Genomic DNA, 26,991 nt, shown 5'->3' on the forward strand with positions numbered 1-26,991 from the left:
CGGTGACCAGTGGTGTTCTGCAGGGATCTGTTCTGGGACCTCTGCTCTTTGTGATTTTTATAAATGACTTGGATGAGGAAGTGGAAGGCTGGGTTAGCAAGTTTACCGATGACACGAAGGTTGCTGGAGTTGTGGATAGTGTGAAAGGCTGTTGTAGGTTGCAACGGGACATTGACAGGGTGCAGAGCTGGGCTGAGAAGTGGCAGATGGAGTTCAACCTGGAAAAGTGTGAAGTGATTCATTTTGGAAGGTCGAATTTGAATGTGGAATACAGGCTTAAAGACAGGATTCTTGGTAGTGTGGAGGAACAGAGAGATCTTGGGGTCCATGTCCATAGATCGCTCAAAGTTGCCACCCAAGTTGATAGGGTTGTTAAGAAGGCATATGGTTGGCTTTCATTAACAGGGGGATTGAGTTTAAGAGCCGCGAGGTTATGCTGCAGCTCTATAAGGCCCTGGTTCGACCACACTTGGAATACTGTGTTCCGTTCTGGTCGCCTCATTATAGGAAGGATGTGGAAGCTTTAGAGAGGGTGCAGAGGAGATTTACCAGGATGCTGCCTGGACTGGAGGGCATGTCTTACGAAGAAAGATTGAGGGAGCTAGGGTTTTTCTCATTGGAGTGAAGAAGGATGAGAGGTGACTTGATAGAGGGGTACAAGATGATGAGAGGCATAGATAGAGTGGATAGCCAGAGACTTTTTCCCAGGGTGGAAAGGGCTATCACCAGGGGGCATAATTTTAAGGTGATTGGAGGAAGGTTTCAGGGAGATGTCAGAGGTAGGTTCTTTACACAGAGAGTGGTGGGTGCGTGGAATGTAGTAGAAGCAGATACATTAGGGACATTTAAGCGACTCTTGGATAGGTACATGGATGATAGCAGAATGAAGGGTAGGTAGTTAGTTTGATATTAGAGTAGGTTAAAGGTTCGGCACAACATCGTGGGCCGAAGGGCCTGTACTGTGCTGTACTGTTCTATGTTCTATGAAATCTGCCGTCCTTACCTGGTCTGGCCTACACGTGACTCCAGACCTACAGCAATGCTGTTGACTCTTAACAACATTAAATGGCCTAGCTAGCCACTCAGTTGTCAAGGGCAAATAGGGATGGGCAACAAATGCTGGCCTTGCCAGCGACACCCACATCCCATGAAAGAATTTTTAAAAACAACAGTCTAAAGATAACATAAGTTTACATCTCTGGATCTTCTCCCATGAAATGCTAATGTAATAAGTCACATATCACCATGCTGATGCAAAATGGAGAACTGGATATTGACATTACACACCTATACAACAAAACTGCTAACAGACAGCATTAAACATTTTATTTAAATATACTTGCAAGGGTTTCCCCTGACACTCAGCCAGTTAAGGAGCAGCAGAACTATACAGCTAAAATAGGTTCCGAGTTCCGAAGAAGGGTCACTGACCCGAAACGTTAACTCTGCTTCTTTTTTCACAGATGCTGCCAGACCTGCTGAGTGGTTCCAGCATTTCTTGTTTTTATTTCAGATTTCCAGCATCCGCAGTATTTTGCTTTTATTCCGAGTTATATTGCTGGTCTGTGCTGACCTCAGCCATGGCTACAGCAGAGTTAATACAATTAGCCTTAGAGTGCTTAGGGTAGGAAGGAGAAAATCAATTAGGTTATCATTCCCAATGACTGTCCAGCAATCCCTGCTGGAACTGTATATGTGACTACATCTGCTATGACAGGTGCAGGTTTGGCTGTGATGCCCACATGGCCAAATATCCTGCTGGCATTCACTCCCCTAGTTAATGGTCACTTGGACTAAATATTGGATGAAAACCAGTGTCCATGAAACCATACTGGAGTAAGGTATTAATGACTTCGCAAGGAGGTGGGAGGTGGAGATTGGAAGGGAAGAGGAAGAAAAATGGCAGAAAAAGAAAGGAAAATAAAGTTAACTGGAAGCACAGTATTCAGTAAATTAGTTTTAAATCCCATTAAAAGTCAGGATTCCTTTCTCATAAGTTTTCTTTAAAAAATTAATTGACCTTTGTTATAATGACAACATTTTGACAGCTCTCATTATAACAAGGGTGAGATCATCCTATCACAGATCAATTAATTTTCTAAAAGCAGACTTAAGAAAAATGGATGGTATGCTGACATACCATTGGAGTACCAGTACCACATTAGTGCACTCTTACAGGAAGTGTAATCCCAACTTCAACTGACATTTCCAATCAGATTTCCCCCAGACAATGATCTCAATTCCAGCCTAGTTTAGCCATTAGCAGTAACCAAGATACACTGTTACCGAGAGAAGGAAAACTGATCAAGGTCTCTACCTCAGATTACCCTAATAGCCTGGCCACTGAGGCACACTGGTAATACAAGACGCTTAGATCTCTTGTTGTTTCGCTCTTAATTTTCAACCTTAGTTCAAGGCAAATAGCCCAAGAAATTACAAAGATATAGAAATATAGTTATGTTCTTTAAAGCGCACATCTTTATGTTGTATTTCAAAATATATGCTACACAGGAGTATGAAGAATTTGCCATCTTTGTTAGTTTGCTGTAAAATGGCCTTTGCAGATTGAAGATAATTAAGTATTTTAAAACCATACGTTGCCTGTTCCGTTTGGTCGTTGATGACTTCCTCGGAGCTTGGCTTTTAGTTCTTCCATTCCTTTCCTTCTTCTTCTTTGTCTCTGCTTCCAGGACTCGGGTTAACAGCTCTCCAAAAAATTCTAGATCAAGTGGCTTCTTCTCCTCTATGCGACAAAGGGCAGATTAAAAAGTACCAGAGATATGCAAAAGACACTAAGCACGACACCTATCAACATACGTCAGACACTGATTCCTTGACCAAGCTGGCTCGTCTTTCAACAGTGTAGTTCTAAATTTAAAGTCCAGGTTCCCAAATTGATCAAAAAAGCCCAAATCTGAAGTACAATGGGGTACAAGGTGACAAGCTAAAACCTTAACTACAAATCAAAGTATAAGCTATGGAGCAACTGTATAATTACCATTAAAACAAACACCAGACACACAGAGCCATTGGACCACAGGGGAAACCATGGACACCATATAAAACAAGCAAATTAGGAAAATCAGTCCAGCAGGGAGCCTTCTCTAAAATTAGTGGGATTTAATAAGCCTATTCATTACTTCCCATTTTCCCACACTCTAAGCACACCACATATCATGATGTTCACTTCTATAGTATCTGACTGCTCTCCATTTATGCTGATACTGTTCAAAGTACCTGCTTCATTTTTATACCTTATGCAATAGTATATAAATTACTTTTTAGTAGAGAATCTCTTATGCCCATTTTAAAACTAGCATACTTACTGAATGCTTTGTCTATCCTCCACGAATTCAACTTTTCTTCACGTTTAAACTTGTTCTGCAGAAAAAAAACTTAATGAAAGATATTTTTCATTTATGTACAACTGATTGTTTAAACTTGTTTTTAATATCTGTATCTACTGTTTTTCATATATTGATACATAAATACTCTTAAATGTTCCAATTTGCCATAAAGCAACATGGGTTTGTTTTTAATATACAGACCAATACCCAAAAATGCATATAGTGTTTTTTATGAAGACAATTAAAATTACCTTTATTTCTACTCTTGTCCTATTGGGGAACAGCTGACCAATCATAGAGAAATCTGTCCCAACCATACTGATCGCTAGAAAGAACATGTCTGTTTCTGGAAAGTAGTAAAACTTATAAATTTATTAAAGGAACCAACATATTATAAATAGAATCGACACATTAAAAGGCAAGAAATTTAGAGACTCACTTTTTTGAAACAAAAAACAAAAATTATCCAATGCAAAACAGGACGTGCAGAACTTAGAAAGATTTACTAGTATCTCTTTAAATATATTTAAAAACACAAAACTGATCCTTTTATATTGGGTGCTAAAGTCTTAATACAATACAGTCAGCTTTTTTACATCTTATATTGACAAAGATGCTTCCCAATCAGAAAGTGTAAAGACTATGGGACCAGTTTTGTCGTCTCAGTGACCTAATGTGGCAGTGGAGATTAGGAAATGCAGTAGGTATCAATCCCATTGGATCCCACTATATAGCCCCAGCAGGCCACAGCTTCATCAGCATAATTAAAAGTGGGGATGAAGGGGGTGGGGAGAAAGCAAGCTGCACAGATAGACAGAGGGATAGACCCCTCATGCAGACCTGCAGGTTAAGAGGGCCTTTAAAAGACACACTGATTTCAATTGTAATTGAATTATGCCTTTTAAGTCCTTCTTCTAATTACAGCACACTTGAAGGGTACTAAAGACGACCTAGAATCATAGAATGGTTATAAGCACAGAAGGTGGTCATTTGGCCCGTTGTGACCATGTCAGCTCTCTGCAAGAGCAATTCAGCTAGTCCCACTCACCTGCCCTTTCCACATAGCCCTGAAAATTTTCTGTTTTCAGGTACTTATCCAATTCCCTTTTGAAAGCCATGATTGAATCTGCCACCACAACACTCTCAGGCAGTGCATTCTAGATCCTAACCACTCGCTGTATAAAGGTTTACCCTCGTGTCACCATTGATTCTTTTGCCAATCACCTTAAATCAATGTCCTCTGGTTCTCAACCCTACCACCAATGGAAACAGTTTCTCCCTATCTACATTTTTTATTCGTTCGTGGGATGTGGGCATCGTTGGCGAGGCCAGCATTTACTGCCCATTGCTAATTGCCCTTCAAAAGGTGGTGGTGAGCTGCCTTCTTGAACAGCTACAGTCCTTGGGATGTAGGTACACCAACGGTGCTGCTGGCTACTCTGTCTAGACTACTCATGATTTTGGGCACTTCTATCAAATTTCCTCAACCTTAACTTCTCTGGGGAGAACAACCCCAGCTACTCCAATCTATCCTTGTAACTGAAGTCCCTCATCCCTGGAACCATTTTTGTGAATTTTTTCTGCACCCTCTCTGAAGCCTTCACATCCTTCCTAAAAGTGTGGCGCCCAGAGTTGCACGCAACACTCCAGCTGAGGCTGAACCAGTATTTTAAAAAGGTTTGTCATAAATTCCTTGCTGTTGTACTCAATGCCTCTATTTATAAAGCCCAGGATTCCTTTATTTTGTATTGCCTCTCCTTGTTCTTCCTACCAAAACGTATCATGTCACACTTGTCTGCATTATACTTCATCTGCCACGTGCCCGCCCATTCCATCAGCCTGTCTATGTCCTCTTGAAGTCTATCTCTATCCTCCTCACAGTTAGCAATGCTTCCAAGTTTTATGTCATGTGCAAATTTTGAAATTCTGCCCTGCATACCCAAGCCTAGGTCATTCATATAGATCAAAAAAAGCAGCGGTCCTAGTACCGACCCCTGGTGAACCCCAATGTATACCTTCTTCCAGTCCAAAAAACTACTCTGTGGTTCCTGTCACTCAGCCAACTTTGCATCCATGCTGCCATTTTCCCTTTTATTCCATGGTTTCAACTTTGCTGGCTAGTCTATTATGTGGTTTTAACAAATGCCTTTTGGAACGCCATATACATCAGATGAATCCTATTACACTCATCAACCCTCTCTGTTATCTCATCATAAAACTCAATCAAGTTAGATAACACGATTTGCCTTTAACAAATCCATCTTGGCTTTCCTTAATTAATCCACACTAGTCCAAATGATTGTTAATTTTCTCTCGGAGTATCACTTTTAAAAGCTTTCCCACCGCCGAGGTTAAACTGACTAGCCTGTAGTTTCTGGGTTTATTCCCACACCCTTTTTTGAATAAGGGTGTAATGCTTACAATTCTTGAATCGTCTAGCACCACCCCTTATCTAAGGAGAACTGGAAGAAGCCTCCCCAATTTCCACCCTTACTTCCCTCAACATCCTCGGATGCATCCCATCTGGTCCTGGTAACTTATCCACTTGAAGTACAGCCAGCCTAATACCTCCTCTTTATCAATTGTTAGGCCACCCAGTATCTCAACTACCTCCTCTTTCACTATGACTTTGGCAGTATCTTCTTCCTTGGTAAAGACAGCTGCAAAGTACTCATTTAGTACCTCAATTATGCCCTCTGCCTCCATGCCGAGATCCCCTTTATTGTCTCTAATTGATCCCACCACTCCTCTTACTACCCTTTTACTATTTCTATGCCTATCGAAGACTTTTGGATTCTTTTATGTTAGCTATCCAGTCTCTTTGCCTCTCTGATTTCCATTTTCACTTCCCTTCAGAATTTTCTATATTCAGCCTGGTTCTCACTTGTATTATCAACTTGACATCTGTCAGACGCATCCTTTTTCTGCTTCATCTTAACCTCTATCCTTTCCGTCATCCAGGGTGATCTGGCTTTGGTTGCCCTATCTTACCCCCGCTTGCGAATGTACCTTGACTGTACGCGGGAAATCTCCTCTTTCAAGGCTCCGTTACAGTTTTGCCTGCCGATCTTTGCTTCCAACTTACTTGGGCCAGATCCACTAAATTGAGTATTTTTACCCTAGATTTCTCCTTATCCTTTTCCATGGCTAACCTAAACCTTATAATACTATAATCAATGTTCCCTCATTGACACTTGATCCACTTGACCCACCTCACTACCCAGAACCAAATCTAGCAATGTCTCCTTCCTCAATGGACCCGGAAACATACTGATCAAGAAAATTCTCCTGAACACACTTCAGAAAATTTTCCCCTTCTCTGCCCTTTACATTATTACTATCCCAGTCTATATTATGCTTATTAAAGCCCACCATTATCACTACTCTAGTTTTTGCACCTCTCTGTAATCTCCCTCCTCGATATTTTTCCCACTAGTTGATGGCCTACAGAATATACCCAGTAGTGGAATGGCACCTCTATTGTTTCATAACTCTAACCAAATAAATTCTGTCCTTGACCCCTCCAGGGTATCTCTCTGCAACACTGTAATATTCTCCTTAATTAATACTGCCACTCATCTTCCTTTCTTTCCTTCCTTACCTTTCCTGAACACTTTGCATCCAGAAATATTTCATATCCAGTCCGGCCCTTTTTTGAACCAGGTCTCCGTTATCACCTCAACATCATATTCCCATGAGGCTATTTGCGACTGCAGCTCACCAACCTTACTTACCATGCTTTCTGCGTTTACATACATGCATGGTAAACCTAATTTAAACCTTATTGCATTCCCTCTTAGTCTGACCCCACCTAATACATTACTATTTCTTGTTCTAGTGCTACCTATCTCTCCCAATCCTTTGTTCACCATGTTTCTCCTTTCTAATGCTACATCCTGGTTCCAAGTTGGGAGCAGCATCAGGAACAGACAGACCGCTTTTAAATCAAAAGTTTGAAAAAATAGGGAAAATAAATCAAATTTTGATGTCACAGGAAAGCAGATAAGTGATTGGTTGGTGAGTATCTCATTTTCTCTCTTTCTAAACTAGGGGCATTGGTTTAAACTAAGAGCTAGGAAATTAAAAATGTCAAATCGGGGTAATTAGAACATTAAGAGAATTAATGAGTATTTTAGCCCAGAGCAGCTTCACCTGAATGCAGATTTCACGAGTGCAAGGCAATTTGGCAAGTCTGGGAATTCGGTGAGGTGAGAGTAAGAGATGCTGCTTGATAAATAAAAAATAGATATAAACAAATAGGGTTAAATTAGGACACATTAAAAGGCAAGACCTAAAGCTTATGACTAAACTTAAACAACTGAACAAGGTTACTACTGAGATTTAAGAACTATAAATTGTCACTTGAGTGATCTTTCTGAACTTTTAGACCTAATTAGTGAAACAAAATGCAAAAGAGATGACAGGGCAGGTGATGTGTTGCAGCTGTCGCATGTGGAGCTGCAGGACACCAGTGTGATCCACAACAACCACATATGCACTAAGTGTCTGCAGCTTGAGGAACTTCAGCTCAGAGTTGATGAGCTGGAGTCCAAGCTTTGGACTATGCTATGCATCAGGGAGGGAGAAAGTTACCTGGAAACTTTGTTCCAGGAGGCAGTCACGCCCCTTAGGTTAATTACTTCAGATTTGGTCTGTGATCAGGGACAAGTGAAGCAGGTCAGGGAATCCAGAAGGCCGCACTGGAGGCGCCTCAGCCATTGCACTTATCCAAAAGGTATGAGGTTCCTGCAGTCTTTGTGGATGACAGCAGGGGCTGCAAGGAGGATGAGTAAACTGACCACAGCACCGTGGTACAGGAGGCCATTCAAGTTGGCAGAGTACAAAAGGAATGTAAGTACAGTTAGGGGGATAGGTACTGTTCCCTGCAGCCAAGAGCACGAGTCCCAAAGTCTATGTTGTCAGCCCAGTGCCAAGGTTAACGACATCTCCTCGGGGCTGGAAAGGAACTTGGAGTGGGAGAGGAAAGATCCAGTTGTCGTGGTCCACGTGGGTACCAATGACATAGGTAGAACTAAGGAGGAGGTTCTTCTGAGGGAGTATGAGCAGCTCAGGGCTAAATTAAAAAGCAGAACCACAAGGGTAATGATCTCTGGATTAATACCCGAGCCATGAGCAAATGAACATAAGGTCAATAAGACCAGAGAGTTGAATGTTCGGCTCAAAGATTGGTGTGGGATAAATGCATTACAATTCGTGAGGCACCGCCAACAGTACTGGGGAAAGAAGGAGCTGTTCCATTGGGATGGGCTTCACTTGAACCGTGCTGGGACCAGTGTCCTGGCAAATCGAATAACTAGAGCTTTAGATCGGGATTTAAACTAAATAATTGAGGGGGAGGGTTCAAATAAGTGGAAATTTTAAAAGTTAAAGAGAAAGGACAAGGCATTCATGCAGGGTAGCGATATGGGTAATGATAACCAGTGTGTGACAGAAAGAGACAGAATATACAAACACAAGAGTGAACCAGCAAATAGGGTTAGAATAGAGAAAAATTAAATGTTCTTTATCTGAATGCACACAGCATTTGTAATAAGATTAGATTAGATTAGATTAGAGATACAGCACTGAAACAGGCCCTTCGGCCCACCGAGTCTGTGCCGAACATCAACCACCCATTTTATACTAATCTTACACTAATCCCATATTCCCAACAAACATCTCCACCTATCCCTATATTTCCCTACCACCTACCTATACTAGTGACAATTTATAATGGCCAACTTACCTATCAACCTGCAAGTCTTTTGGCTTGTGGGAGGAAACCGGAGCACCCGGAGAAAACCCACGCAGACACAGGGAGAACTTGCAAACTCCACACAGGCAGTACCCGGAATCGAACCCGGGTCCCTGGAGCTGTGAGGCTGCGGTGCTAGCCACTGTGCCGCCCTTAATAAGATGGATGAATTTGTACCACAAATAGAATTAATGGAGTATGATCTGATAGCCATTACAGAGACATGGCTGCAAGATGGACCAAGGCTGGGAACTGAATATTCAGGGGTACTTGACATTTCAGAAAGATAGGCAGAAAGGAAAAGGAGGTGGGGTAGCTCTGTTAATAAAGGGTGAGATCAGTAGTGAAAAATGATCTTAGCTTGGAAGATCAAAATGAATCAGTTTGGGTGGAGATAAGAAATAGCAAGGGAAAGAAGTCAATGGTGGGAGTCGTCTATAGGTGCCCTAACAGTAGCTAAACCAAAGAACAGAGTATAAATCAAAGAAATGATGGGGGTCTGTAAGAAAAGTACCAGGAGGAGTGGGAGCTGAACGAGAGTGATAAAAGGCTTGAAGCCAGAGCAGACCCTCCTTAAACTACCCCACCAGATATTAACTCCTCCACCAAAATAATATACAAGCAACACAGATCCTATGAGGATTTTAGTGGAGATATATATTCATTTGAAAGACTAATTTTAAACAAATAAATTTCTCTCAATAATTATGCAAACAAGGGAACAACGATGACACTTATGATCACTGACATGAATTATCAAATCCTGTTCCACACTGTCAACTGCATGAATATACTTTGAAAGGCAGGGATGGTTGGGGTTGAGTATGAATTTCCATTCTACAGCAAGACATCCATGTTGGAGCTGCAATAATCACTTTTTGTACCACAGAACTGGAAAAAAACATTAGCTAAAATAGAAAAACTGCTATTTACAAATAGAAATGGAAGCATTTCTTCAATTGATAACAATGTTAGTTGCGCATATTGATATGTCTTTGAAAAGTATGAAATACTTGACTACAATTTAATGAAGTTGGAATGCAGCACACTGGAAATGAGATTACTTTCTGGCAAGATTATTTTTTCTTTATCATCAGGAAAAATAAATGGTGCAAGAGTATACCTTGAAGAATGAAATTCAGAGGTTTTGTTTCCTTATAAATTACAGCACAAGTAAGCAAAGAGCAAAACCTTTTCTTTAAGTAAACCGTTAAACTTGTTTTCATACGTACCTTTATTCGACCATGGCTTTGTGTGGGTGCTCTTCCTAAAACTGGAATAGGTCGTTTGAGAGCCACGTTCAAAAATGGGATCATTTTCTTCAACAATATTAGGTCCCTTCTTCCTCAAAACTTCAACTGTTAAACTATTTTTTTGTTTCAAGAAAAATAAAACAAATTTGTATTTCATGGAAAATGATTGTAAGCTGAAAACAATGTTGTATGATCTTCCTCCATTACAGAACACAGCCTACTTTGTTCTGCCCTAAACTATCAATGCATTATTCTCTCATTTATTGCTCTGTTTGTTCAAAGACTGAATTTACTGGTTGGAATTCAAACCTGAGGAAGTTCTGAAATCTATAATAAAAGCAATATACTGCAGATGCTGGAAATCTGAAATAAAAACAAAGTGCTGGAAATACTCTGCAGGTCTGCTCCACAGCATCTATGGAGCAGCACTTTGTTTTTATCTCAGGAAATCTATACTTGCCCTGGAAGCAGTACAGCAAAAATTCACCAAGATACCATGGCTTAAAGAGTTCAAATATGACGACAGACTGCACAAACTTGGCGTGTATTCCCTTGTGCTCAAATGGTTGATGGGTGATCTAATTGAAGTATTTAAATAAAGGGATTCGATAGGGTAGATACTGGGAACCTATTTCCTCTAAATCCAAAACAAGAATGTATAATCTTAAAATTAGAGCTAGGCCTTTGAGGAGTGCAATCACATAATGAGTAGTGGAAATCTGGAACTCTCTCCAAAAAGGCTATGGATGTTGAGTCAATTGAACTGTTCAAGATGAAGATCAACAGAGTTTTGTTAAGTTAGGGTATCAAGGGATTATGGATCAAGGACAGGTAAATGAAGTTGAAATATAGATTATCCATTATTTGGTTGAATGGCCAAGCAGACTCAAGAAACTTGTGTTTCTACATTCCACTGACATGGCAGCCCAGATGATCTCGAGCAGAGCTTGTACCCATGACTCAGAGGCAAGAATGCTATACCACTGAGTCTAAACTGACATCATAGGTTAGGATGCAAACGTGTAATTCTGTTTGTCTCTGTTCACCGTTCATTAAGTTGAGAATTATATTCACACATCAAAAGCTTATATATGGAATTAAATTTTTAATAATGAACCCTTTCATATTCATGGACCAGATGAATGATTTATTCCATAACCTTCTGAATAATTTGTCTTTTAAAACAAAAGTCCAACAATCTGCTCAGATCAGCAATTATTACTAAAATGTTACTTCTGAAGCTTTCAATCCTCAGAAGTAACATTTTAGCATCTTCTTTCTTTTTTTCTTTTGGGCCTCCTTATCTCGAGAGACAATGGATACGCGCCTGGAGGTGGTCAGTGGTTTGTGAAGCAGCGCCTGGAGTGGCTATAAAGGCCAATTCTGGAGTGACAGGCTCTTCCACAGGTGCTGCAGAGAAATTTGTTTGTTGGGGCTGTTGCACAGTTGGCTCTCCCCTTGCGCCTCTGTCTTTTTTCCTGCCAACTACTAAGTCTCTTCGACTCGCCACAATTTAGCCCTGTCTTTATGGCTGCCCGCCAGCTCTGGCGAATGCTGGCAACTGACTCCCACGACTTGTGATCAATGTCACACGATTTCATGTCACGTTTGCAGACGTCTTTATAACGGAGACATGGACGGCCGGTGGGTCTGATACCAGTGGCGAGCTCGCTGTACAATGTGTCTTTGGGGATCCTGCCATCTTCCATGCGGCTCACATGGCCAAGCCATCTCAAGCGCCGCTGACTCAGTAGTGTGTATAAGCTGGGGGTGTTGGCCGCTTCAAGGACTTCTGTGTTGGAGATATAGTCCTGCCACCTGATGCCAAGTATTCTCCGAAGGCAGCGAAGATGGAATGAATTGAGACGTCGCTCTTGGCTGGCATACGTTGTCCAGGCCTCGCTGCCGTAGAGCAAGGTACTGAGGACACAGGCCTGATACACTCGGACTTTCGTGTTCCGTGTCAGTGCGCCATTTTCCCACACTCTCTTGGCCAGTCTGGACATAGCAGGGGAAGCCTTACCCATGCGCTTGTTGATTTCTGCATCTAGAGACAGGTTACTGGTGATAGTTGAGCCTAGGTAGGGGAACTCTTGAACCACTTCCAGAGCGTGGTCGCCAATATTGATGGATGGAGCATTTCTGACATCCTGCCCCATGATGTTCGTTTTCTTGAGGCTGATGGTTAGGCCAAATTCATTGCAGGCAGACGCAAACCTGTCGATGAGACTCTGCAGGCATTCTTCAGTGTGAGATGTTAAAGCAGCATCGTCAGCAAAGAGGAGTTCTCTGATGAGGACTTTCCGTACTTTGGACTTCGCACTTAGACGGGCAAGGTTGAACAACCTGCCCCCTGATCTTGTGTGGAGGAAAATTCCTTCTTCAGAGGATTTGAACGCATGTGAAAGCAGCAGGGAGAAGAAAATCCCAAAAAGTGTGGGTGCGAGAACACAGCCCTGTTTCACACCACTCAGGATAGGAAAGGGCTCTGATGAGGAGCCACCATGTTGAATTGTGCCTTTCATATTGTCATGGAATGAGGTGATGATACTTAGTAGCTTTGGTGGACATCCGATCTTTTCTAGTAGTCTGAAGAGACCACGTCTGCTGACGAGGTCAAAGGCTTTGGTGAGATCAATGAAAGCAATGTAGAGGGGCATCTGTTGTTCACGGCATTTCTCCTGTATCTGACGAAGGGAGAACAGCATGTCAATAGTCGATCTCTCTGCACGAAAGCCACACTGTGCCTCAGGGTAGACGCGCTCGGCCAGCTTCTGGAGCCTGTTCAGAGCGACTCGAGCAAAGACTTTCCCCACTATGCTGAGCAGGGAGATTCCACGGTAGTTGTTGCAGTCACCGCGGTCACCTTTGTTTTTATAGAGGGTGATGATGTTGGCATCGCGCATGTCCTGGGGTACTGCTCCCTCGTCCCAGCACAGGCATAGCAGTTCATGTAGTGCTGAGAGTATAGCAGGCTTGGCACTCTTGATTATTTCAGGGGTAATGCTGTCCTTCCCAGGGGCTTTTCCGCTGGCTAGGGAATCAATGGCATCACTGAGTTCCGATTTGGTTGGCTGTATGTCCAGCTCATCCATGACTGGTAGAGGCTGGGCTGCATTGAGGGCAGTCTCAGTGACAGCATTCTCCCTGGAGTACAGTTCTAGGTAGTGCTCAACCCAGCGGTCCATCTGTTTGCGTTGGTCAGTGATTATGTCCCCCGATTTAGATTTGAGGGGGGTGATCTTCTTGATGGTTGGCCCAAGAGCTCTCTTCATGCCATCATACATTCCTCTGATGTTTCCAGTGTCTGAGGCCAGCTGAATATGACTGCATAGGTGTTGCCAGTAGTCGTTTGCGCAACGCCTAGCTGTTCTTTGTGCAGTACTTCTGGCTGCTTTAAGTGCTGCGGATGTTAAGTCGCTGGGGGCTTTCTTGTAGTTCAAAAGTGCAATGCGCTTAGCGGCTATGACAGGTTCCAGCTCTTCATTATGAGATTGAAACCAGTCTGCATTTCTCTTCGCACTTTTGCCGTAGGTGGTCAAAGCTGACTCATAGATGGCGTCTCTGATGTGGGCCCACTTGGTCTCAGCATCCCCTGTGGGAGTGTTTTGAAGGGCTGTTACAAGTGAATTTAGAAATTTTTGTAACAGCTGTGGGTGAGGAATTCTGCTCGTGTTGATGCGCGGGTGGCCCTTCTGCTTGGAATGATGCAACTTCTTTGGTCTGAGTCTAACCTTGCTGCACACCAGGGAGTGGTCGGTGTCGCAGTCCGCACTGTGGAAGCTGCGTGTGATTTGAACACTGTTTAAGGCGGCTCGCCTTGTGACAATGAGGTCTAGCTGGTGCCAACGACGTGATCTTGGGTGCCTCCATGAAACCTGGTGACAGGGTTTAGTGTGAAAGAACGAGTTGGTGATGCAGAGGTTATGATAGGTACACAACTCAAGCAGTCTCTGCCCGTTCTCATTCATCCTTCCAACGCCATAGCGCCCAAGGCAGGAGGGCCATGAGTCATGGTCGGCCCCAACCCTGGCATTAAAGTCCCCCAGCAGGAATAGGTGTTCGGTGTTGGGGATGCTGCTAATGATGTTATGGAGTTGTTCATAGAACTGGTCTTTAGCTTCAGGTGCGGAGCAGAGTGTTGGAGCATAGATGCTGAGTAGGTGTACTGGACCAGAGGTGGTGAGCAGTCGGATGGACAGTATGCGTTCCGAGCCATTTGAGGGAGGCTCTATCATGCTGAGCAAGGAGTTTCTGATGGCGAAGCCCACTCCATGCTGTCTTGGTTCTTCAGGATCCCTGCCCTGCCAGAAGAAGGTGTAGTCTTGCTCTGCTAGAGAGCCACTCGCGGGGAGGCGAGTCTCCTGAAGTGCTGCAATGTCCACATTGAATCTACTGAGCTCGTTGTTAATGATGGCGGTCTTCCGAGAATCATTGATTTGTGTAAGGTCTTCCGACAGGCCAGGACACATAGTTCTGACGTTCCAGCTTGCAAAGCGAAGGGCTGGTACCTTCTTTCCTTTTTTCATGTTGTTTGGTGCGGTGTATCAGTCCACCTTTCGGGCAATGACCCTGAGCTCCAAGCACCCATTGAAGCAGGCAGACTGTGGCGGGACAGAACCTTATTGACCGGGGGCTGCCCGGTTTGAGGCGGGCGGTAGCTGTCCAGTGAGGTGCAATGACCTCTCCCACCGACAAAGGCAACCCGTGGCGCCCTAATGCTATTGCATAATTAAAGCACCTGGGAAACTACAGTGTCACAAGATAATAAAATGTTTTATTAATTCCAGAGATGCTTGGAAAGTTTCAGGTTAACTAATTATAAGTTCAGGCTGTCACAATTAGTGAATACTGTCCTGGTAGCCTGATAAATAAATTCATAAATGATTTAATTAATCCGAGACTTGATAGCATGCAATGCTTATAACAGAATTATACAATTGTTACAGCGCAGGAGGCCATTCAGCCAGTTAAGTCCACGCCAGCTCTCTGCAAGAGCAACTCAGCTAGTCTCACTCTCCCGTCCTCTCCCTGTAGCCCTGCAAGTTCTTTCCTTTCTGATGCTTACCCAATTCCTTTTTTAAAGCCACAATTGAATCTGCCTCCACATCACTCTCAGGCTGTGCATTCCAGATCCTAACCACTGGCTGCATAAAAAAAGATTTTCCTCATGGTCGCTGTTGCTTCTTTTGCCAATCACCTTAAATCTGTGTCCTCTTGTTCTCAACCCTACCACCAATGGGAACAGTTTCTCCCTATCTACTCTGTCTAGATCCCTCATTATTTTGAAGACCCCTATCAAATCTCCTCTCAACCTTCTCTGCTCTAGGGAGAACAACCTCAGCTTCTCCAATCTATCCATGTAACTCAAGTGCCTCACTCCTGCAGCCATCTTCATAAATCTTTTCTGCAACTTCTCTAAAGGCTTCACATCCTTCGTAAAGTGCAATGCCCAGAACTGCACATAATACTCCAGTTGAAGCTGAATCAGTATTTCATAAACAATCACAACTTACAAGCTTTTGCTATGCCTCTATTTATAAAGCCCAGGATCTTGTATGCATTTTAACCACTTTCTCAACCTGCCCTGCCACCTTAAACAAGTTGTGCACATATATTCCCAGATCTCTCTGTTCCTGCACTCCCTTAAGAATTGTACCTTTTATTTTATATTGCCTCTCCTAGTTCTTCCCACCAAAATGTATCAATTTACACTTCTTTGCATTAAATGTCCTCTACCACGTGCCCGCCCATTCCACCAGCCTGTCTGTGCCTTCTTGAAGTCGATCACTATCCTCCTCACAGTTCACAATACCTCTGAATTTTGTGCCATCTGCAAATTTTAAATTGTGCCCTGCACACCCAAGTCTAAGTCATTAATACAGAGCAAGAAAAATAGCGGTCCTAGTACCTGGGGAACCCCACTATATATCTTCCTCCACTCCAAAGAACAACCGTTCACCACAACTCTGTGGTTCCTGTCACTCAGTCAACTTCACATCCATGCTTCTACTTTCTCTTTAGTTCCATGGCTTCAGCTTGGCTGCAAGTCTATTATGTGGCACTTTATCAAACACCTTTTGAAGTCCATATGCACCACATCAACCATATCACCCTTATCAATCCTCTCTGGTACCTTATCAAAAAACTCAATCAAGTTTGTTAAACATGATTTGCCTTTAACAAATTTGTGCTGGTTTTCTTTAATTAATCCACACTTGTCCAAGTGTCTGTTACGTTTGTCCCAGATTATCATTTCTAAAAGTTTTCCCGCCACCAAGGTGGTGAAGCCAATTTAAAGCCTGCTTAAATCTAGAGCTGCAGGATAAATCAGTAACATCTATCTTAAATTATCACATTTACTAGTTTTGACAAAAGGATTGGCCCCTAGATCAAAATACCTTTCCAATAAATAATGGTGTTCAGTGATAATTCAAGTGTCCATGATAATCAGCTGATGACTGGCTAAGTACTATAATCAGAAATTATTTAATATTTACCTTTCTTCATCAATAATAATGGTGCCATCTTCAGCTACTTTGACGCGAGGACCCAAAACTGCATCATCAGATTCTTCATCTTCATCCTCATTTGCTGGGGCATTAATGGTTCGCACTTCTGGTCTACAATACAAATAGGAAGACACACTGAATATCAGAGTCTAAACTCTCTGGTACTATAAATAACAGGACAACTAAAACTTTATTCAAGTTTTGCATTAAATATCTAAAAAGAATTATTTTCTTTGACTAGATGTGCTAAGAATCCTAAATAATAAATGTGGGTGAATAGTGGGTAATGCTCCTATTTTCTATCTTTCAATTATTATATGCTTATTTTTAATTTTCATCATTGATCCAACAGATCCCAAAAAACTAAATGCACACTATTACTAAAAACAGTGTTTTATTATTAATTTCAAAGCCCTTTGTTAAAACTTAAGTGAAGTCTTGGTGATTTTCACTAGGTTATCTACTACTTTCTAGATACATTAATTTAAAAATGAAGCTTATTTTTTGTAAATGGTGAAGATACACTCACTCTTTGGTTAGAACTGGGAAAGATGGTCGTTTTTCTTCTTCAAATGAAGATCTGTAAGGAGTTGCATACAAATAATATCAAAACTTCATATACTTACACTTAAAAAATAAATAAAATATTATGAAAAAGCTAATGTCATGCCTTTATCAGGAACATGATATAATAAACATTAATTAGAATATTACCAGATCACTTACAGCATTGGATTTGTATCAGGCAAATAGTAGATGAAGTCTCTCATTGTCATTGTAGTACGTTCTGGGGGGTTACCATTTTCCCAAATTGGAATTGTTTCTCTGCGAGCTTTCTATAATGGCCCAAAAGAAAAATCGTGCAACAATGCATCATTACCAGAAAATAATTAAGAACAACAACACTGGTGTGCAATACAACAATAGTGACGTACAGAGAATAGAACAATCAGAAAACACCAAATGTGCCCTGCTGTGATACCACATTTAAAAACAAAGTGCACTAAATGACCTATTAGATGTACAAGTTAACTACTGGATCACACCAGGACCCCTGTGGTGTGGAGTGCCTAATTATACAGTACAAATTGACCCAGATTTTGCATGGATACTAATGGTGAGACTAACAGCACTCTCAGTTCTTGCTGCAAACATCAGAGAGCTGGGACATGCACAATTAAACTCAGAAATCCAGAAGCTGCGGTCTGAGAGACCCAACTCCTCCACAGAGTGCATTGCAACAGTCCTTGCGGAAAGCAATGCAATGGTATAAAGTTACAATATTTGCCCACTAGTTTCCCAACAAAGATTCCAGCAAAAGTTAGGGCTGCTGCATTCAGGACTTTGTGAATTTTTAACAGAGTGATAATTGATCATTACTGCCAGACAACCTATCTGACCCTGAAAAGATAATTTTGCAGATGTGAGGTGTCATTCCTTCTTAAGTTAGTGTTAGAGATTTAAAAATAAACATTTTTACTTTTCCTCTTTTATTTCTCTTCCTTAATCCCATTGAAATTTCCTATTCTTTACCTTGCTTTCTGGAAATCATTTGGATCTAATTTATATTTCCTGCTTTGTACTTCCTGGTTTAGTCTCTGTCTAACTGAGGTTTCTTCAATCTGATTGACTTGCCCAGTTCACAGATGCCACAGATCCCTTGTAGAAGGCACCATACTGGACCAAACACCAGATCAGATCAAGTCTCTGCTCTAAAGTCTGGAAAATCTTTATTAACATCTGTCAATGTAGTAAATAGCAAGCACTGTTTCTGCTGAACTATAGACACTGCGATGCATTAGGGAGGGGGAAGGTTACCTGGATACTTCGTTCCAGAAGGCAGAATGGATTTTCTGATTTGGTCAGGGACAGGAGGGTTCAACTACGAGTGAGGCACGTAAGGGGATTGAGAAGGCAGAAGTTAAGGAGCCTCAGCCTTTGCAATTGTCAAACAGGTATGAGGTTCTTTCAACTTGAATGGATGAGAGCGAGGGCTGCAGGGTGGATGCACAAACTGACCATGGCACCGTGGTACAGGAAGCCATTCAGGCCAGGGGAGTAAATAGGAATGTTGTGGCAGTAGGGGACAGTTGTCAGGGAGATAGACACAGTATTCTGTGGCCAAGAGCAAAAGTCCAGAAGGCTGTGTTGCCTGTCCCAGTGCCAAGGTTCAGGACATCTGCTCAGGGCTAGAGAGGAACTTGCCATGGGAGGGGGAAGATCCAATTGTTGTGGCCCACATGGGTACCAATGACATAGATAGGACTAGGAAAGAGGTTCTGCATAGGAAGTATGAGCAGCTAGGGGCTAAATTAAAAAGCAGAATCTCAAAGGTAATAATCTCTGAGTTATTACCTGAGCCACAAGCAAATTGGTATAGGGTAAATAAGACTGGAGAGTTAAATGCGTTGTTCAAAAGCTGGTGTGAAAGAAATGGGTTTCGATTCATGGGGGACTGACACCAGTACTGGGGCAAGTGGGAGCTGTACCGTTGGGACAGTCTTCATCTGAACTGTGCTGGGACCCGTGTTCTGGCAAGACGTATAATGAGGGTAGTACAGAGAGCTTTAAACTAAATAGTGGGGGCGAGAGATCAAGTGAGGGAAGATGTGATCATTTAAAGAGAGAGAAGGAAAGAGAGCAAGATAACAATAAGGGTAATGATAATCAAAGTTTGACAGGAAGGGACAGAGCTAACAAACATAAGAATGCACCAGCAGATAAGGATACAGTTGTGAACTAACAGGTGGTGGGGGGGCGGGTTTAGGGTTTGGGTGAAGGGAGATTTAGAGATCCAAAGAGAAAGGTCAAGGCATCAGAACAGTATAGCAATGTGGGTAAAGACAAAACAGAATGGGACAGGAAGGGACAGAGAGTTTAACAAAAATTGTACATCAGCGAAAAAGATAATCGCAGGCAACAGAAGTAAAAAATTAAAGGTTCTTCATCTGAAAGCACGTAGCATTTGCAAAAAGATAGACGAACTAGTGGCACAAATTGAGGTAAATGATTTAGATCTAATTACAGAGACATAGTTACATGGTGATCAAGGTTGGGAAATAAATTTTCCACGGTACACAATATTTTGGAAAGACAGACAGAATGGCAAAGGAGGAGGGGTAGCCCTGATAGTAAAGGATGACATAAGGACGTTAGTGAGACAGGATATGGCCTCAGAAGATCATGAAGTAGAATCAGTATGGGTGGAAATTAGGAATAGCAAGAATCAAAAACAACTGCAGGGAAGAGTTTATAGGCCCCGTGACAGTAGTTATACTGTTGGACAGAGCATTAAAGAAAAAATTATTGGAGCTTGTAACAAAGGCAATGTAATAATTGTGAGGGACTTTAATCTTCATATAGACTGGGACAATGAAACTGACAAGAGTGATCTAAAAGATGAGTTTGTAGATGAGAGATAACGCTATCTTAGATCTACTGGTGTGTAATGAAGCAGGGTTAATTAGTAATCTCACAGTAAAAGATCCACTGGGAAATAGTGATCATAATACCATTGAATTCCATGTCAAATTTGAAAGTGACATACTTCAATCATAAACAAGAATCCTAAACTTAAACAAAGCCAATTACATAGATATGAGGGTAGAACTGGCCAAGGTAAATTGGGTAAATAGACTTAAAGGTATGGCAGTAAGTGAATAGTGGGAAACCTTTAAAGAAACAATTCAATATGTTCAACAAAAATACATTCCATTGAAAAACAAAAACTCAGCAAAAAAGTCCCATCCGTGCCTCACTCCCGAAGTTAAGGATAGTATTAGATTAAAAGAGGAGGTTTACAATGTTGCAAAAAAGAGTAACACGCCTGAGGATTAGGAGTGTTTTAGAAACCAGCAAAGGGCCACCAAAAAGTTGATTAAAAAAAGGAAAAAACAGAATGAGTGTAAGCTCGCCAGTAATATGTCATGCAGGCCCCCACCTGCCAAGAATGTGGCACATTAATTTCGCCACATGGACATGAAATTTCAAATTGTTGCTGGGAAGAAGAGAAGGCCTGTTACAAGGAGTTTCCAGGCCCCTGGCTGGAAAGACATTTTTGCATATTAACAGACAGTGATGGTAGACAAAGGAGCTACTCCCTGCTCCAATTCCATCCACAAACAGACGTCGTCAGACCAGTTATTCAAATGACTGGCTGTTGCAGAGTTTGAACTGAAAGTTAAAATTGGAGAGAGAGTGTTTGAACTGGCAGAAAGCTTTTTGCTCCTGGATTGAAAAGACCTCCCCTGGCTAGCTCGCCACAGTCTCTCCTGTCTGCTCCCATCTCTTTCTCACGGAACTCCAAAAACCGACTGAAGACACATGAACCCAAGAGAGAAAAGTCTCCTACAGTGAACAAGGTTTAAGAAGAATACTGGGCAAGATCCAACTCCAAACAAGGACTCTACAGTGAGCTCGAAGACCCGTATCAAAAACTCTTCAGATATTACCTCAAACCTTTCCACTTCATTTTTCTTCTGCTCTTTTCTGTCTCTATTTGCATGTGCTTATCACATATGCATGCTAGCGTGGGGCGTGTCGTGTATCCGTAGGCGTTAACCGAATTAGAGTTTTAAGTTTAAGTTTAATAAAATTTCACCTTTCTTCTTTAAACCTAAGATAGCCTGTTTGTGTTGGTTTCTTTGCCTTATAATTGGAAAGCAGTGAACAAGGATTCACCAAGGGGGAGCTAAAAACACTGTGTTTAAAAATAAAACCCTGTTACAGTAAGACCAGGTGAAGGCTGAAAGGGAACCCTAGACCTCTTTCTCACCTGGTCGTAACAGAAATATAAACAGATTGTAACAGCGTTTATAGGTATGTAAAAAGGGAGCAGCGAAAGTAAACACTGGTCCCTTCGAAGCAGTGACAGGAGAAATTATCATGGGGAATGAGGAAAAGGCAGGGGCATTGAACAAATATTTTGTGTCTGTCTTCACAATACAAGACACAAGTTTCATACCAGAAACAGACAGCATCCTAGGGGCTAAAAAATGAAGAAATTATGAAAATTAATATCAGCAGAGAAAAAGTATTGGAGAAACTTAAGAAACTAAAATCTGACAAATCCCCGGGACCTGATGGCCTACACCCTCGGGTTCTAAAAGAGATAGCTGCAGAGATAGCGGATGCACGAGCAACGATTTTCCAAAATTCCCTAGATTCAGGAACGGTCCTATCAGATTGGAAGTTGGCAAATGTCACAGCGCTTTTCAAGAAAGGAGGGAAAGAGAAAACAGGCAACTACAGGCCAGTTAGCTGAAGAACAGTCGTTGGGAAAATGCTGGAATCTATTATTACAAAAGCACAGTATGATCAGAACAAGTCAACATGGTTTTACTAAAGGGAAATCTTATTTGACAAGAGTTTTTTTTGAGGATGTAACTAGTAGGGTAGATAAAGGGGAACCAGTAGAAGTGGTATACCTGGATTTCCAAAAGGCATTCGATAAGGTGTCACACAAACGGTTAATATGCAAGATAAGAGCTCATGGAGTTGGGGGTAATATATTAGCTTGGATAGAGGATTGGTTAATGGACAAGAAGCAAAGAGTGGGCATAAACAGGGCATTTTCAAGTTGGCAGGCTGTGAATAATGGGGTACCGCAAGGATCGGTGCTGGGGTCTCAGCTATTTACGATCTATATTAATGACTTAGATGAAGAGACAGAGAGTAATGTATCTAAGTTTGCTGATGATACAAAGGTAGGTGAAAAGGTAAGCTGTGGGGAGGACACAAAGAGGCTGCAAAGAGAGAGACTTCTTAAGTGAGTGGGCAACAAGATGGCAGATGGAGTATAATGTAGGGAAATGTAAAGTTATGCACTTTGGTCATATGAATAGAAAAGCAGAATTTTTTTTGAAGGTGTGAAACTTGTAAGTGTTGATGTTCAGAGACTTGGGTATGCTTGGATAAGGAATGCAGAAAATTAGCATGCAGGTACAGCAAGCAATTAGGAAGGCAAATGGCATATCGGCCCTTATTGCAAGGGGATTGCAGCACAGGTATAAAGAAGTCTTGCTGCAATTGTAGAGGGTTTTGGTGAGATCACATCTGGAGTACTGTGTGCAAATTCGGTGTCCACATTTCGGAAAGAATAAACTTGCATTATAGGCAGTACAGCGAAGGTTCGCTAAATTGGTACCTGGGTGAGTGGGTTGTTCTATGATGAGAGGGTGAGTAAATTAGGCCTATATTCTCTGGAGTTTAAAAGAATGACAGGCGATCTCATTGAAACATACAAGATTCTAAAGGGGCTGGATAGGGTAGACACAGAGATGGTTTCCATTGGTCAAGGAATCTAAAACACGGGGGCACAGTCTCTGGATAAGTGGCCGTTCATTTAGGACTGATATGAGGAGAATTTACTTCATTCAAAGGGTTGTGAATCTTCAGAATTCTCTACCCCAGAGGGTTGTGGATGCTCTATCATTGAATACATTTAAGGTTGGGATAGAGAGATTTTTGGTCTCTCAGGGAATCAAGGGATATGGGGAACAGGCAGGAAAGTGGAGTTGACGCCTAAGATCAGCCATGATTGTACTGAATGGCGGAGCAGGCTCGATGGGCCATATAGTCTACTCCCGCTCCTACTTCTTGTGCTCTTGTGTTCGCCACTGCCTGTAAAATCAGGGCCATTTTATTTTCAAAGGTTACTTCAAAGATTGGAAGTCCTATTTTACACTGATGCACGTTATTACAAATAAATACACCAATGGCATCCGACAATTCAGTTTGCTGTGATTACTAATACAAAAGCAAAATACTGCAGATGCTGGAAATCTGAAACAAAAACAGAAAATGCTGGGAATACTCAGGTCAGGCAGCATCTGTGGAGAGAGAAACAGAGTTAACATTTCAGGTCATGACCTTTCATCAGAAATGGCAAAGGTTAGAAATGTCATAGGTTTTGAGCAAATGAAGGGGTGGGGAAAGTCTGTGTTGGTTAGAGGGCAGGAGAGATTAAATGACAAAAGGTTTCATGGTACAAAGCCAAATAAAGAAACAAAAGTTTTTTTTTTAAATATTCTTTCATGGGATGTGGGCATCACTAGCAAAGCTAGCATTTGTTGCCCATCCCTATTTTCCCTTGACAACTGAGTGGCTTGTTAGGCCATTTCAGAGGGCAGTTAGGAGTCAACCACATTGCTGTGGCTCTGGAGTCACATAAAGTCCAGACCAGGTAAGAAAGGCAAATTTTCTTCCCAAAAGGACATGAGTGAACGAGATGGGTTTTTACAACAATCGATGATGATTTCACGGCACCATTACGCAGACTAGCGGCACAGTGGCGCAGTGGTTAGCACCGCAGCCTCACAGCTCCAGCGACCCGGGTTCAATTCTGGGTACTGCCTGTGTGGAGTTTGCAAGTTCTCCCTGTGTCTGCGTGGGTTTCCTCCCTGTGCTCCGGTTTCCTCCCACATGCCAAAGACTTGCAGGTTGATAGGTTAATTGGCCATTATAAATTGCCCCTACTTTAGGTAGGTGGTAGGGAAATATAGGGACAGGTGGGGATGTGGTAGGAATATGGGATTAGTGTAGGATTAGTATAAATGGGTGGTTGATGGTCGGCATAGACTCGGTGGGCTGAAGGGCCTGTTTCAGTGCTGTATTTCTAAACTAAACTAAACTAGCTTTCAATTCCAGATTTTTTAAAATTAATTAACTGAATTTAAATTCCACCAGCTGCCGTGGTAATTTGAACCCATGTCCCTTGGGCATTAGCCTAGGCCTCTGGATTGTTAGTCCAATGACATTAACACTACGCCACCGTCTCCCCCAAAAATATGTCAGGATGAGGTGTAAATGGCAGAATAGCAGCAGTCCAAACAAAAGTAAAAGGATTAAGAAAAGAATCCTCAACCAAGGATTCCCCCACCGTATCTAATCTTTTTCATGGACTTCTGCTCTTACCCCTTCCCCTCCCTCCCAGAACCAGGATAGTGTCCTCTTTGTCCTCACCTACCATCCCACCAGCTTCCAGATTCAACAGATCATCCTCTGCCATTTCTGCCACCTACAGAATTATGCCACCACCAAAAATATTCTGCCCTCCCCTTTCAACATTCACAAGGAACTGTTCCCTCCGCAACACCTTGGTCCATTCCTCAGTCATCTCCAACACCTTCCCTCTTTTCTATGGCACCTTTCCATGCAAGAGCAGAAGATGCAACATCTGCCCTTTTACTTCTTCCCTTCCCACCATACGGGGCCCCAAACACTCCTCCCAGGTGAAAGAGCGATTTACTTGTACTTCTTTATTTGCAGCTCAAGGTGCGGCCACTGCGTGAGCTACGCGCCCACCGCGTGAGCTACGCGCCCACCTTGAAGGAGCCAGCCAGAGATACGAAAGGCGGCCCCAGTGCCCATGAGGTGGTTGTCGAGGCTCAGGGCCTCAATCCAGCCTCGGTTGCCCTTCCGCTGTCACAGCTGGGAACCAGGAAAGAAGCTCCACCGTGAGCTGGATGGCGACCACGAGCGCAGCATCAGCCTGGAGGACACTGATATCAAGGAGGCCGTGCAGGCTATGGGCTGGCCCGCTTGCCAGGGTCGCGAACCCCGCCGGACGCCTCCTCCCTTCCCCCCCTACACCACCTTCCCCCCTTACATCCCCTTCCCAGCTCACCCCTCCCCCCTCGCACCCCCATCCCAGCTCACCCCTCGCCCCCCTTCCCAGCTCACCCCTCCCCCTTCGCACCCCCTTCCCAGCTCACCCCTTGCCCCCCGCTCGCACCTACTTCCCAGCTCACCCCTTGCCCCCCCCTCGCACCTACTTCCCAGCTCACCCCTCGCCCCCCACTCCCCCACCCCCTTCCCAGTTCAACCCCCGCACCCCCTTCCCAGCTTCCCCCTCGCACCCCCTCCCCACCCCGCTCCGGCATCCGCCACACCCAGTCCCCCCTTCCCTCTCCCTCCATGAAATCACACAGCTTACTTGTTAGAGACCCTGCTCAGGGATAGGGGCTAACAACTCCACTGCCTTGTCGGCGTCTCGGGAGAGACCAAGGCTAAGGAAGTGAACCCTAACAGAAAATCCGGAGCGGAACCCCGAAGGCGGTCATGTGTCACCTTTGGCATGTTTCCAGCAGCTCCTGCATCCATACCGGTGCCAAACGTCGTGCTCAGCACTCCTTTGGACCCCACCAGGAAGGCCGAGAGTGGGGTTTTGACACTTGGGCAACTCACAACCTCCATACATCCGCCCAGGCATGCGCCATGGAGAGGTCACTCCATAGTCGCCTCACAGCGACCAAAACAACACGGCAGGCAGCAGTTGCGGGTTACAAGTCCAGCTCAATTGGCGTAGAGATTGGGCACCACGGATTGCCTTTGTCAGTGGGAGAGGTCATCGCATCTCACTGGACAGGTACCGCCCACCTCAAACCGGGCAGCCCCCGGACGGAAGGGTTCTGTTCCACCACAGTCCACCTGCTTCAATGGGTGCTTGTCCGACAAGTGGACTGTAACACCGCATGAAACAGCACGACAAAAAAAGGAAAGCAGGTACCAGCCCTTCGTTTTGCAAGCTGGAATGTCAGAACTGTGTGCCCTGGCCTGTCGGAAGACCTCACACAAATCAACAATTCTCGGAAGACTGCCATCATTAACAACAAGCTCAATAGACTCAATGTGGACATTGCAACACTTCAGGAGACACGCCTCCCTGCGAGCAGATCTCCAAGAGAGCAAGACTACATCTTCTTCTGGCAGGGTAGGGATCCTGAAGAACCAAAACAGCATGGAGTGGGCTTCGCTATCAGAAACTCTTTGCTCAGCATGACAGAGCCACCTTCAAATGGCTTGGAACACACACTGTCCATCCGACTGCTCACCGCCTCTGGTCCAGTACACCTACTCAGCATCTATGCTCCAACACTCTGCTCCCCACCTGAAGTCAAAGACCAGTCCTACGAGGAACTCCATAATATCTTTTTCTTTTTGCGGAAAATCTTTTTCTTTTTGCGAGGAGCAGCTTTGACAGAACGAGGTGCGGAGCGAACTTACAGCTGAGCGGTCAATTTCAGTCTTTGACAGAACGAGGTGCGGAGCGAACTTACAGCTGAGCGGTCAATTTCAGTGTAAGTTACAAGTTAATCCCCTTTTGTTTCGGAGGACCAGGGGAC

At 43.2% G+C, this 26,991-nt stretch overlaps 1 protein-coding gene across 3 annotated transcripts in view; it reads right to left on the minus strand.

Moving 5' to 3' along the window:
• LOC137369043 (transcription factor TFIIIB component B'' homolog) overlaps positions 1-26,991 on the minus strand; it is a 173,229-nt gene that overhangs the window by 103,390 nt on the left and 42,848 nt on the right. For all 3 annotated transcript variants that reach the window (XM_068029568.1, XM_068029569.1, XM_068029567.1), the window contains exons 4-10: positions 17,594-17,703; positions 17,397-17,447; positions 16,856-16,978; positions 10,335-10,468; positions 3,599-3,693; positions 3,327-3,381; positions 2,597-2,743 (exon numbers count right to left, since the gene is read on the minus strand). In XM_068029568.1, the coding sequence (XP_067885669.1) occupies positions 2,597-2,743; positions 3,327-3,381; positions 3,599-3,693; positions 10,335-10,468; positions 16,856-16,978; positions 17,397-17,447; positions 17,594-17,703 (715 nt within the window). The remainder of the gene's footprint in view (positions 1-2,596; positions 2,744-3,326; positions 3,382-3,598; positions 3,694-10,334; positions 10,469-16,855; positions 16,979-17,396; positions 17,448-17,593; positions 17,704-26,991) is intronic.

This window comes from Heterodontus francisci, chromosome 4, assembly GCF_036365525.1.
Source record: "Heterodontus francisci isolate sHetFra1 chromosome 4, sHetFra1.hap1, whole genome shotgun sequence".
Lineage (NCBI taxonomy): Eukaryota > Metazoa > Chordata > Chondrichthyes > Heterodontiformes > Heterodontidae > Heterodontus > Heterodontus francisci.